The sequence below is a fragment of the Lissotriton vulgaris genome, chromosome 9 (genome assembly GCF_964263255.1).
Source record: "Lissotriton vulgaris chromosome 9, aLisVul1.2, whole genome shotgun sequence".
Lineage (NCBI taxonomy): Eukaryota > Metazoa > Chordata > Amphibia > Caudata > Salamandridae > Lissotriton > Lissotriton vulgaris.
The window spans coordinates 1177740723-1177754751 of NC_141697.1; the positions used below are offsets into that span (position 1 = coordinate 1177740723).

Here is a 14029-nt window from a genome sequence, read left to right on the forward strand (position 1 = left end):
TCAGCGGGAAACTGTACAGAAGAAGTAGTTTTAGATTAGATAGGATTAATTTCTGGTCCACAATGGTTGTCCGGAGGCAGTATATTAGTGAGGGTTAGTCTGGTTAGTCTGTCTCTAGTAGGAGAGCCTAGACCACATTGTCAGGCAGTTAAGGACGCAGGAAAAACAGCAGTGTCCCACAGCAGCCCAACTTGGTACAGGCTAGTTGAGGTCGCTGCGTGGATTATTGTAGGAACACAGGCAAAAGCCAAACATCCTGGTGATGCACCTTGGGGGGAACGACCTGGTGGCGTTAAGCAAGAGGCGTTTATTAAACACAATGAGGAGGGATTTGAGCAGCTTGAGCGGCTGATTAGGACAGTGCAACAGATACTGGTCAGAAATTTCCCCTGAACCATCTGGCATGGAGCAATATCACAGGAGGCATTAGAAGCACTCGCAGGCGCGTCAACGCAGCGATGCGCAAAATCAGCGAACAAAGAGGGGTAGGTTTCATCAGGCATGGCTTGCTGCACGCCAAATCCATTGGTTGCTGGGAATCTGATGGAGTACATTTGTCCAGAGTGGGCATGGCGAATTTCTTATTAGACCTGGGGGAAGCGCTAGAAACAGCGGGGTGTAAATAAAGTAGGACTAAGGCTAGGTAGTGGGGGCCCTGGGCGCAGCGGGTGCCACGCCCAAGGCTGTGGAAAAAGTGGCAAGGCGACCCCCATGCAGGACAGGCGCAGGAACAGGACCTGAAGCCCCAGTGCAAATGCACAGCGCTGAGTCATATATAAGCCGAGGGGCCCTTCTCGGGGACTTGGTTCAACGGCACCCCGTTAGTCCTTAGGGCGGTTGTAAGCCTGAACAACCGGGGGTTTGCTAATAACGCCCCGCCTGGATGGGCAAGGTGTGAGTTGACTCTCCCTTGTCTGGAGGGTGGGGCAGGTGGACGATAGGTCCACCGGTGGGAGGCTGGTGCCTCCCAGGATCGACACCTGGCCAGGGCCATTGTGTCCGCATCATTGGCTCAACTTCAGGCGCCCTGCCACGAGGGGTGGCGGGGCTTAAGGGGGGTCGCCTGTCAGTTAACCCGCTCTGTTATTTGTATCACAAATAAACCTGCAACTTCTTATTCCCAACTTACTTGTCTGTGTGTCATTTGGGCGGTGAAGGTTGTGGGGGGCGAGGTGTACCGATGCAACTACTATGAAGGATGCCCGAGGTCCCTGCAAGGGACCCCCATGGGAGGGCAAACCCCGTAGTAGGGCGCAGGGAACCGAGGCCAGCCCTTGGGTTGGAGGGGGCGGGGAGGCGGGTCCACGCTAGGTCAGGCCACCCCCCCCTTTCCTGGGAGGTTATAGGTGAGCTCCTCCCTCCCGGCGTCCTCTTTGCTGCTGCCCCTCTACCACTGCGGTCGCAAGGCTGTCCCTCGCCAGCCTTAGGCCCGTTAGCCCCTCCTAGGCCCTCTCCCTCACCCCACGACCCCGGACGCGAGGCCCGCAATTTCAGCTCCCCTCCCTACCGCTCACCCGCTGAAAGGGGGGGAAGTGGTGAGGGGGGTTTATTAATGATGTTTATGTTTCTTTTAGGTTGCAGGAGGTGTTACAGGGCGATCCCCCATGCAGGACAGGCGCAGGAACAGGACCTGAAGCCCCAGTGCAAATGCACAGCGCTGAGTCATATATAAGCCGAGGGGCCCTTCTCGGGGACTTGGTTCAACGGCACCCCGTTAGTCCTTAGGGCGGTTGTAAGCCTGAACAACCGGGGGTTTGCTAATAACGCCCCGCCTGGATGGGCAAGGTGTGAGTTGACTCTCCCTTGTCTGGAGGGTGGGGCAGGTGGACGATAGGTCCACCGGTGGGAGGCTGGTGCCTCCCAGGATCGACACCTGGCCAGGGCCATTGTGTCCGCATCATTGGCTCAACTTCAGGCGCCCTGCCACGAGGGGTGGCGGGGCTTAAGGGGGGTCGCCTGTCAGTTAACCCGCTCTGTTATTTGTATCACAAATAAACCTGCAACTTCTTATTCCCAACTTACTTGTCTGTGTGTCATTTGGGCGGTGAAGGTTGTGGGGGGCGAGGTGTACCGATGCAACTACTATTCCTCACGTCAGTGAACAAGAGTTGTGCCAGTCAGAGTGGCTGGGCAGCATACCTATTCCTCTGCCCACTGCCACGAGTGAATTCGCACACCGATACCTTGGGCACACAACCTCTGACCTTTTCCTCGGAGTCAGAGCACTGCTCGTCCAGGCACAGCATTCCAAATGTAATAGTCTGAGATAAGGGCGGTGCGTAGCCGGTACTCCATGGGGTGAAGTTAATTAATTCTCCGGCAGAAGATAATGAAAAGAAATTCCTCTATTTTAACTGTAACTTCTTCTCCTGCTCACTACTCGGAAAGTTCACTCCACACTTAGTAGCATGCGTTTCTTACAAGACAACAGGAAACTCTTCTCATTGTACTCACGGTACCGTTGCCGTGCTATAACAGAGACTAGTAGCGTGTTAGGGTCACTTCTTCTTGTGCTCCTCTGCTCCTGAATCCCATCCTCCATTGCCAGTGTGAAATTAAGTAACTGGATAGAAGCACAGGAGATGAGGGCGTACAAAAGAGCATGTTTATTATCTTCATGTACAGCGTAAGGACCCCAGCCACAGCTGTAGGTCTCAGAACCTTCACTCTCTCTCACTGGGAGCTTGCCTCAGAACGTTTTCCACTGTGACATTCTAACAGCAGGTCACGTGGCGCAGGTCACAGTGGCGTGAACCATTACACAAACAGGGGAGGGGGTAATAATAATAATATAATAATATTCCACATTTGTAAAGCGCACAATCACCCGTAAGGGTCTCAAGGCGCTGGGGGCCATCGGGAAGATTAAGCAAGCCCATGATGCTGGGCTAATCTGCCGCCGGTGCCGGGGATCGAACCGTGATCCCCAGATTCCGAAGTCAGTCGCCCTAGCCGCGGCGCCACACCTCTTCCTCCTTTGGTGGGTGCCAAAGCCAGGGTTCCCCCTATAACAGAGGATTCCACACAACTCCCCACCAGAAAAGTGTAGGTGGGGAGGAACTGAGGTGTTTTAGGTAGGGAATGCCAGTGAGCAAAAAGGTGAGTGACGGGAAGAGTGCAAAACTCCAAAGTAGAAAACAATTAAGACTATCTCAGAGGGCCAATAACTTTATTCGGTGGTACCCTTGGATAGGGTTAAAAAATAGGAGCACTGGGGGTTCAAAACAAATATACCCCCATAGTGGTCAACATGTTTCTGATGCAGCACTCCCAAAGCACAGGAATGCAACATATTTGCAATAATATGTCGCATTCCTGTGCTCTCCCATGCGCTGGCACACAAACAGCTGCCATGCGCTGGTGCATGCACCCTTGCACCATGGTGCAAGGATGCCTATGTCATGAGGAGATTGTTTTTGTGCGGGAAGGGGCATCTTCCTGCACAAAAACAATCACTACATGCAATTTCCTCTTTCAATGTGTGCTGTAGAATGTAGCACGCATTGAAAGAGGAAAAAACGAGGAGAAATTAAAACATTTCTCCACGTTGCGCCTTGCTACGCCACCCCTGGGGGGGGGCGTAGCATTCAGACGCATTTCCAGATTTACAATTCCTCGAAAATCTGGGAATGTGTCTTGTTCCATTGGTGTTGCGTGGGAACACCGACAACAACACCCATGGAACGCCCCTTTCATACAAAGTGCTGTGTGTAAAGGGGCATATTCACAAGGACATGAAAAGCCACGCAGGGTGGCTTTTCCTGTACTTGTAAATATGGAGCAGTAAAATACGCCACCAGTACGTCACAAAAGGTGACGTACTGGTGGCGCAGGGGGCTTGTAAATCTGCCCCTCAGTCCCAGAGTCCAGTAATGGTTGTCTGCAGCATTTTTTCTCCTGTTGCAAGCAGCCAATCAGAGCGCTTGCTCCCATGGGATCCTTGTCCCTGTGGGAACGGGTTGGTCCAATGGAAAAAAAAAACCTTGGGGCCAATTAGAACTTTGAAATTGGGTTTGAGGGACTCTCACAAGAGTACCTCCTTCTAAATCGACCAGATATACAACTATTATTTTGTCCATTAGTATCTCAAAAACTACTGAACAGGTTTACACAAAAAGCACACGTTCTGGACCAAGATCTAGCTTCCTGCAAAATTTGGTGTAATTCCATTCAACAATTGTTGCTGTAGCACTGTTCAAAGAAGTCTAGTGAAAATGCATGTGGTTTTTGTATTTTGGGACCCCCCTTTATCTCAGCCTCTGGACGACGGATTACCCCTAAGCTTTCAGTCCACAAACCACTCAAAAGTGAGAACCTTTTTGGAAAGTTTTGTGAAGATTCCTCAAATGTTGCTAACATTAGTAGCAAAATAAAAAAGGCTTTTCCTATTGAAATGCTGACCTAACTATAGCAGGGTCCAAGAAAAAGTACATACTCAGAGGGGGTGTTGGCATCAGGGTCCAAAAATTGATTTCCCATTTGTATTCTATAGGAAAATGTGCTCTCTGATAAAGAGAAACAAGCTGAAGAGATTTATATCAAATTTGACAGAAACTTTGAATTTTACTCAGAAAGTGTCCTTATGGTCATTTGGTGTAAGTACATTCAGCCGTTTTCAAGAAGGTGATTGGGATGGGCATAAAGGGGTTAAATGTTAAATGAAGAGGTGGTCCACCAAGAGTCCCATGGGAGTGCTCAGGTGCCAAAAGTTTAAGAAATAAGGCCCCCTCCTGTGCCAAGAGAGCTTTTTCTCCATTCCACCATTTTGATTCCACAGGACTTGTGCCACAGCTTGAAGTGATCTGTTTGTGTTGCTTCAATACGGAGGAAAATGTTGCACCTGCCATTACAGGACTAGGAAAATCATTCTCCGTGTTCTGATTATTTTTTTTAAGTATAATGGGGCAGTGTAGGGATACCCTGACCCCCAGCAATTGTTCGGAGGACCCAAAAGGCCAACAGAAAAAAAACATTTGCCCGACCCCCAGTATTACTGAACTCCCACAGGATGTGCCGTATGGCCCTCCTGAGAGGTACTGACGTAGTTCCACAGCAGTCATAGGTCAAGCTTCGCTGAAGAAACTTGCATGGGACTGTGGACGGTGGAGGTGAAGTTAGAGGGGTGGGTACCGAGGCCATACCAGGGTAACCACAAACAAAAATGTTTAAAAAAATGTGGGTCGGGTGCTCTTAGTGGGGGTTGGGAGCAGTACCAGTGCCCACCTGCTGAAAACTCACATGTTTCTACCAATGTCTTGTGCATGGAGTGGCAGGAGGCAGCAAGTTCAATATATTTTCAACTTTAAATGAGGATCTTGCAATATTGTTCCTATCACTTTGCATAATCTGATTATTGTGCTTATTTTTTTGCAGTATTTTCCCCTGTGTTTCAATCTGTAACAAATTGACTTGATTTCAGATATGTCGTAGATGCAGTGGAACAGGAAGGATGCTTTGCTGGATCTGCCTCGGCACTGGGTTGGTGAGTATGGTGGCGTTGCTCAGGGTTTTAGAGCCTCAGGGCCATGAATATTGATTTACCAAAAGAGCAGGGTTAGTGATAGGAATCACATTCGCTCATTAGCCTCTGATTAAGTCCATGGTTGACACCTTTTGCCCGTGACCAGCTTATTTGCTCTTGAGATTCTAGAGAAAAAGTATGAGTAGAAACCACCGGAAGTAAATACAGCTCCTTGAACTCCATTATTTCCACTTCCTGTTGCTACCTTTGTAATCCCTGTGACCGGAATTAGTAAAGGCCGTGCCAGGGTTTCCAAAGGGCCAGCCAGAGGTAAGAAAAGCTGCCATGGGCTTCCTCTAATTGATGCCTATGATCAAGCCCATACCTACTTGCAGCCAATCACAGATGTGACCTCTTTACAGTTGGTGACATTGTTCAAAACAACATGTACTGTCGGCCTCAAAGATAAATAGCCCCTTCAGTGGAAGAGGCTTCAAACAGAAATGGATTTCTAGGCACGTCAGATATTTTAGCAATCAATTGAGAGGCACACAACTTGTGATTTTTGAATAATGCAAAAAACATGTTTGTGGTATTTTGTGTAACATCTTGTGATGTAACATAGAACCTTGTGAGTGTCCTGGCCTCTTGTTGGGTGAACTAGTGGTTCTTTGACTGTTTAGATTCAACAGTTGGTAGTTGGAGATCTGATTCAGCAAAGGTAGTGCACGCTGAGCTGGTTGGGTGATTGTGAAGAATCTGAAATAAAACAAAGCATTAGGAAGATTACCTTGTTGTGTTGAGTGTCTCACACTGGCGATGAGTGGAAACAACTATTTATTTATTTATTTAGTTAATGTGATTTTATATAGAGCAAACTTTACCTAAAGGTGTCCGAGCGCTTTACAAAAGGACCAGTTACATTACATAGGGACTTCGGAGTACATGAGTTACATAAAAGATGCAAACAGAAAAACTCTAAATTCTAAGTCCTGTAGTTGATGATACTACACCTGAATCTTCAGATGGTGAGCCGCCCTCCTCCTCTACCCCCCTTCAGCATAAAGAACAGCATATAGATCAGCAAGAAGCAGCAATGGGGGAGGGCAAGACGAACAATACTAATGCAGCAGATCTACTTGCACAATCACAGGCGGAAACGGAAGCCCATCCTCAAACCCTTAATCCCTCATCGGCATTGGTAACAACAGCGCCTCAGGTAGTAGAAGAAGGGAGAAACAGTGGGACGGGAGGAAAGGAGGTGAGAGACTTTCCTTTGTTTGCTAAAAGAACAACTCCGAAATCTCTCCTTCCTAATTCTTCACAACTCCTTTCGGATCCCACCACTTTGGATCCCCCAGACTCTAACGTTCTATTTAAGGGTCCTGACATGTCAGTATCTCCACCTCAAACTCAGCTTTCTACAGTAAATGTAGCAAATGAAGTAGCAAGTGATGGGGGGAGTATTTATGATACAACTCCCGGGAGTGAGAGAATATCAGGACCCGATTCTAGCCTTCTCGACAAGGAAGCAAGATCCGAAGTGAAATTCCAGTTAGATATTCGTGAGATGCTTAATCTAATTCTCGATGAGATCCGTGGAATTAAAAATAATCAGCGCACGGAGCTTGCTGCTATTAACGCCAGAATAGATAAGCTGGAGGAGTTAACACTGGCGCTCCCCAATAGGGTTTTGGAAGCTGAATCAAGGATCGCTGTCCTGGAAGATCAGATGAATCTGGTATCAGGAGAGACTAAAGAGGCTACAAAGAAGAGGATTACAATGGAGAATAAACTCGAGGAGTTGGAGAACCATTCTCGTAGATCTAACCTGAGGATAGTAGGGGTTCCAGAAGGAACAGAAGGCTCCGACACAGTACAATGGGTTAACTCGTTTATACAGAAAGTAGTTCTACCAGACTTTGAAGGAGACCTAACGATAACAAGAGCCCACAGAGTACCGGCTCAACGTTTTGCGAACTCTCCATTTCCTAGAACTATCCTACTAAACTTTGCGGATTTCAGGATTAAGGAACGGATACTCTCTAGGGCATATCAACAACGCCAGTTTCCTGTTTCCGAAACTACAAAATGCAGGATTTTTTCGGACATGACGGCAACTGCAGCTAAAAGAAGGAAAGAATTTGTAAAGTTGCTGCAGCTATTTAAAGCTAATGGTGCCCAGGCCTCGATTGCACAGCAATCAAAGCTGAAGGTTCTCGTTAAGGGAAAATTCTTTCTATTCACTGATTTAGAAGAGGCTCAGACTCTTCTTAATGAGATATCTAGAAGGGCCTAGGCTTAATGGCATGGTTGAACTGAATGTTAAAGAAAAAAAAAAAAAGAGTGCGCAATGAGGGGGGATTTCTTCCCTCCTTTCGTTTAGCCAAAAGGAAAAATTCAGGCGGGCGGTCCTGGGTCAAGGGTCACACCAGGGTGTAACAAGAAGACACCCGAAGAAGAAGAAGGGGTGGGATGTGGGCAGTGTGGACGGGGAGGGGTCTCCCACACTCCTGGGGGGGTTCTGGGTGGTGGGGGGTGAAAGCAGTAAAAAAATACAAGTTCAGTAGGTTTTCTATTCCTAACATTGGTTGGTACAGAAAAGGTTTAGAAATTCATAGCTTCGTTAATGGGTCATGACTTATGTAATATCCTGTCCGTTAATGCGAATGGGCTGCTAAATAAACAGAAATACGGAGCCCTTTTGAAATGGGCAATTGCCTTTAAACCCCATGTAGTCTTTCTCCAGGAGACGCACCTGAAATCGAACTCTCCAAGGTTGTTCTTGCCTAGATACTTCTCCTATGGGTTTTTTTCCTCAGCAGGGGTCGCCCAGAGGGGTGTCGCTATTTATTTCTCAAGGAATTTACCCTGGGAAATTTTGCAAATGCAAAGAGACTCTAAAGGTAGATGGCTTTGGGTCGCAGTAAAATTGTTGGGAAAGGTATACAACTTTGTAAATTATTATGGCCCAATTTTTGATGACACCTCGGCCCTGACTGAAATTAGTGAAATACTAAGGGGCATTGCTGGGCAAATCATAGTAGGAGGAGATTTCAATTACATCCAGGATTTAAAGAGGGATACCTCTAACAAGAATAAGAAACAACTAAAACCTAAGACTAAAGGGGTGTTAGAGGCTTTTATGTCAGAATATCAATTGATGGACTCCTGGCGCTCCCTAAATCCCAATCTAGAATCCTACACATGCTATTCGAATAGGTTCCATACAGCCCCTAGAATAGATTTCTTTTTAGCCTCTAGATAGCTTCAAATTTCCAAAGCATTGATAGGCTGCAATCCCTTTTCAGATCATGGGAGGATTGAGGTGGAACTAATACTAGAGGGTTCGACAGGGGAACGATCTAGGTGGCAGCTGGATCGTACCCTTTTACAGAACATAACATGGGTTGAGAGTTTCAAAGAATGGATAAAGGATTTTTTTCTAGTAAATAAGGACTCAGCAGAACCTTTTGCAGTATGGGGGGCATTCAAAGCAGCAGCCAGGGGACAGATTATAGCATTTTCTTGCAATAAAGCAAAGGATCGAAAAAATAAAATATCTGCCCTTCAGTGTGCTGCTGAGAATGAGTAGGCATTGAAACTGAGTCAAAAACCTAATAACTGGGAGCAAGCTAAAACATCGCTTAGGGACTTCTTCATCCTTGAAGAGATAAATAGTTCAAAAGCCTTTCAACAAAAGCTATATGAAGACAGTCAACTCATGGGTAAGCTGCTGGCAAATTCGATCAGGAAAAAACAAGAGTCTTCCATCATTTTAAAAATCCAAGATCCATCAGGTGGAATAGATACTTGCAGTGAGGGAATTGCGAAAAAATTCCTTGATCATTACGAGAGAATATATTCTACTGATATTCAAGTGGAGGAAAATTTGATCAGGGAATATTTTGATAATTTGAATATCCCCAAAATTTCCAATTTTAGATCTAATCAAATAAGCTGTGATATAAATCATCTGGAAATCCAGAATAGTATAAAATCCACAGCGGGAGCTAAGGCTTCAGGGATAGATGGATTCCCAATCGAATTCTATAAGGTTTTTATGAAGGAATTGGTAGATCCCTTGAAAAATGTATTTAATTATATCAGATTAGGTGGTAGAGTTCCCTCAGAGTTTAAAGAGTCCACAATTATTAGTTTTGTTAAGAAAGGTAAGAATCCGGAGGACGTAAATTCCTATAGACCAATTAGTCTATTAAACTCTGACTATAAGGTTTTTATGAAAATTTGGGCTCAAAGATTCGTGTTGGCTGCCCAGGAGGTAATACATCAAGACCAAACGGGTTTTATAGCCGGTCGTAGTATGGCTGCCAACACAGAATATTTAATACAGGCGATAGATTATTTTAATATTAATTCAATTTCTGCATGCATTCTTATGATTGATGCAGAAAAAGCATTTGATTTAGTCAACTGGTCAACGTTATTTTTTTCCCTTGGTTATTTTGGATTCCCCGCCCCTATTATTAGCATGCTACAAAATATTTATGAGGGGGCATCAGCCCAGGTGATAATAAATGCCAAGCAAGCAGGGAAGATTAAAATAAATCGGGGCACAAGGCAAGGTTGTCCCTTATCACCCCTGCTTTTCACCTTTTTTATCGAACCCCTGGTAATAAAAATAAGAAATAATGATGCAATATTTTCCCCAATTGCAGGAATGTCGAAGTTAAAATTATTCGCCGACGACATTATCCTTTATATGGCTCCTGATAAACAAAATATTTTATATCTTATGAAGGAGCTTCAGGAATATGAAAAGATAGGGGGCTATAAAATCAACGAGAAAAAAACTGAAGTTCTTATTTTAAATTCAAATTTAGATTTTCTTCCACTAGATCTTCAGTTCCAAGCAGAAAAAAGGGACCCAATAAGATATTTAGGGATATATGTGACCTGAGACTATCAAGAACTTTTTCAATTGAATTACATAAAAACAAAGAATAAAATCAAGAGCCTTTTAGAACAATGGGATATACTGTCCTTATCATTGATTGGCAGAGTGGCTTTGATTAAGATGAACATATTACCTCTGCTTCTATTTTTGTTTAGTAACATTCCAATCAAAGTCAATATGGCCTTTTTTAAGGAACTAGAATCTATGATGAGAAGATTTATTTGGAACAAAAAGGCCAACAGAGTCAAACTCGCGGCGATACAACTTCCTGTTAACCAAGGCGGGCTTGCTCTTCCCCATTTTAATACATATTACGAAGCAGCTTTTTTTGATATAATGGCGGGATTATTAAAGGCTAGACAGACAAGAGACAACTTTTTTCTAAATAGAATGCTCGAGGAATCAGGCTCTCAAATTTTTATTTTTTTAAAAACTGCAAAGCTTCCAAAGAGAACACGATATAAGACACTGGTGGGGTATTCATCGAGATTACGGCTTTTATTTGAAAAACACGGCTCAGATGGATCCATTTATTTGAAACTGTCAGAATGTACTAAATTGGGTCTTAGGATTTCCTCAAGTCATCTGACAGAATGGGAATTGGCCGGATTTGGCGAAATAAGGCACCTTCTCACTCAAAATACGATAATGAGTTGGCAAATGGTTAGAGACAGAACACATCCGAGGCGGCTCATGTTTTTCCAATATTTGCAATTGACATATTTTATAAGAAAAGAAGTAGGAAGTCTAGATACAACACCCAATGCATTGTTAACAGCGTTATATGGGGAGAAACATAAGGGTATTGGATTCTGGTATAAAAAGTTACTCCCTTCTGGATCATCTACTTTAATAACTAAACACTTGGAGAAAATAAGTCTTACATTACAGTGTGAATTGTCAGAAAAAGACTGGGAGACAATATGTTATTTAGGAAATAGAGCACTTCGAGCTGCAAACTACAAGAGAATGTCCTTTCTTTCTCGCTGGTTGGCATATTATACCCCGGAGGCCCTACAGAGAATGTTCCCTGAATGTGAGAATAAATGTTTTGGATGCAAAACCAGGGGACAGGGTGGCTGGTATCATATTTTTTTCTCATGTCCAAAGTTAGAGCCCTTCTGGAAGGAGATTTTCGCAGATTTGGAGATAGCAACTGGGAAAACTCTTCTTCCAGAAGCAGAAGTGGCTCTTTTTGGCATTGCTAAAGAAAGGAACAGGTTTAATGAATCTGAAGAAGTGTTTATTTTTATTTCCACTGCTGTGGCACGGTCCCTAATCTTGCAAAATTGGAAATCTATGGTGAATCCTTGTCATGTTAAATGGGTCAATAAAATGAGAAGAACATATAATTTTGAGAGAGTCTATGCAGGTAGAGTGGGTGCGATTGCAAGATTGGAAAGGAATTGGAAGTATTTTAACATGCTTGAACTGCTAAAAGGAAGGTGATTGTTATACTTTAGTTAATTGCAAGATTGTTATACTTTAATTAATTGCAAGATGGTATTATTATTTGTGCTTTTATACATTGGCACTTTATTGCATAAGTCACTTTATATAGGCCAAATTTATATTGTATTTGAATTAATTGTAAGATGGTATTACATTTGCAATTGCGGAAATACAGTATCCATGTGTTGTGCTATATTAAATTGCTAAGCACTTTTTATCATATATATTAGTCAAAAAAAAGAAGAAAAAAAAAAAAAAAGAAAAATGTTTGTACGTCATTATATCAACACTTCATGAAATGAATTACTATTTGTGATATTATACATCGGCACTTTATTGCATTAGTCACTTTATATAGGCCACATTTTGCACGTAATAACACTAGCACTTTCATCTTGTCGTTTTAAAGCGTTAGTCTTTCCATTATTGCACTAGCACTTTATGAACGGTATAGTTATAATAATCTTGAGGCTGCTTATTACCAGTTGTTTACATATTAGGTATTCTAAGACGTTTTGAAACTAATATTTTGAAGCAGAATATCAGGTGTTCTTCAACTAGTACTTCTATATCGATATGGTCAGCTGTGCATTATTGCAGTTTTTTTTTTTTTCCCTTGTATTATCGCTGTCGCATTTTATTGTCTAGAGCTGTCTCTTGGATATTGTAAAAAAAAAAAATAATAATAATTTTTTGCCCAATGTATGTTTAATCATGAAGAAATCAATGCACCAATGTATTTGTCCTATTATCCTACGGCTTGTAATAAAAAATTGACAAAAAAAAAAAAAAAGAAAAATTCTAAATTCATAAAAGAATGGTAGTATGTACATGCGTCTCCTACAGATACTAGTGGTTAGAGTTGCATATATACAAGTTGAAAATTCACTCAAGGAAAAGATACAAACAGAAAAACTCTAAATTCACATGAAAATGGTAGTAATTACATACGTCTACTACATATACTAGTGGTTAGAGTTACATATATACAAGTTGCAAATCACTCAAGATCACATTTTAAAAAGCGATTAGGGTCGGATAATTATATATTACATATGTACAGAGCATGATATTCTTGCCATTGTTCAGCCAGGCGTTCAGGTGGTGTTGCACTTAGGGGCGGTGGTCTTGGGTCCGTCTGGATCTCCAAGGTGGAGGTGGAGATGGCTGTAGGGGTAGAAGGCCGAGTGGTGGTGGGCAGAAGCAGCATGCTGGATCCCCAGGCTGATGTTGTGGTCATGCTTGGCTCCATCTTGTGGAAGGAGAAGGACTCCCAGGGCAGGCGGATCTGTTCCACCTTGTTCGGTCTCCCACCTGGCTCTAGCACCCGCAGCAGGCCCCGGCAGGACCAGCGCGCCAACACCGCATTCAGGCCCCAGGGCTGCCGGTTGGGGGCCAAGCTTGCTCTGACAAATCAAGACCCCTGCTAGGCCCACTACACATCATTCCCACTCAGGCAGAAGGGTGATTGGGCCAAGAAGCACCGCCAGGCTCAGCGCTAGGTAGGCAGACAATTAGGCTCACTAAACTTCATTCCCACTCAGGCACAAGGGTGATTGGGCCAGGAAGCACCGCCAGGCTCAGCGCCTCGCAGGCAGACATTTAGGCTCACTAAACTTCATTCCCTCTCAGGCACGAAGGTGATTGGGCCAGGAAGCCCCACCAGGCTCAGCGCCTCACAGGCAGACAATCCAACGCCAGCATGGACTTAGGCACTCCGGGACTTTTGCGTGTGTTGCTAGGGCCGGGAAACACATCATGGCTTTGGCCCGGCTGCTGCCCCTCCACGCCACGGGTACGATTCCCACACCAGCCAGCAGAATAAAGGTGGCCCAATAGCATCCAGGAATGCAGGGTAATGTCTGCAGGACCACAGGATGGTGACGGATTTCACTAGGTGAAGGCCGGAACTGACGTCAACACGTCCGCTCCTGCCTCCATCCGTGGCTGTGCGTTCAAACAGCTGCTCTGCTTTGTGGATTTCAGCATTGTCGTTTGCTGCATCGCAGATTCCGGTGCCAATTATATCAGTAGACTGGAGCCAGTGATGCACTGTGCCTATACCGGGATGGTAGTGGTAATTGGGCGTAAGCAGTGCAGGGCTGCGAGCAGAAATTTGGTTTTCTGAGTTCTGAGTCTATCACATGCCCCTGCGCGACCTGCTGGCACATGTAGCCACTCACATTAAAAAAAACTAA

General features: G+C 44.5%; 1 protein-coding gene across 1 annotated transcript in view; it reads left to right on the top strand.

Annotated features, from left to right (window-relative positions):
• Window positions 1-14029, top strand: part of LOC147692969 (protein SSUH2 homolog) — a 459976-nt gene that overhangs the window by 365519 nt on the left and 80428 nt on the right. The window contains exon 5 of the mRNA XM_086939219.1: window positions 5420-5482. Coding sequence (XP_086795345.1) covers window positions 5420-5482 — 63 coding nt within the window. The remainder of the gene's footprint in view (window positions 1-5419; window positions 5483-14029) is intronic.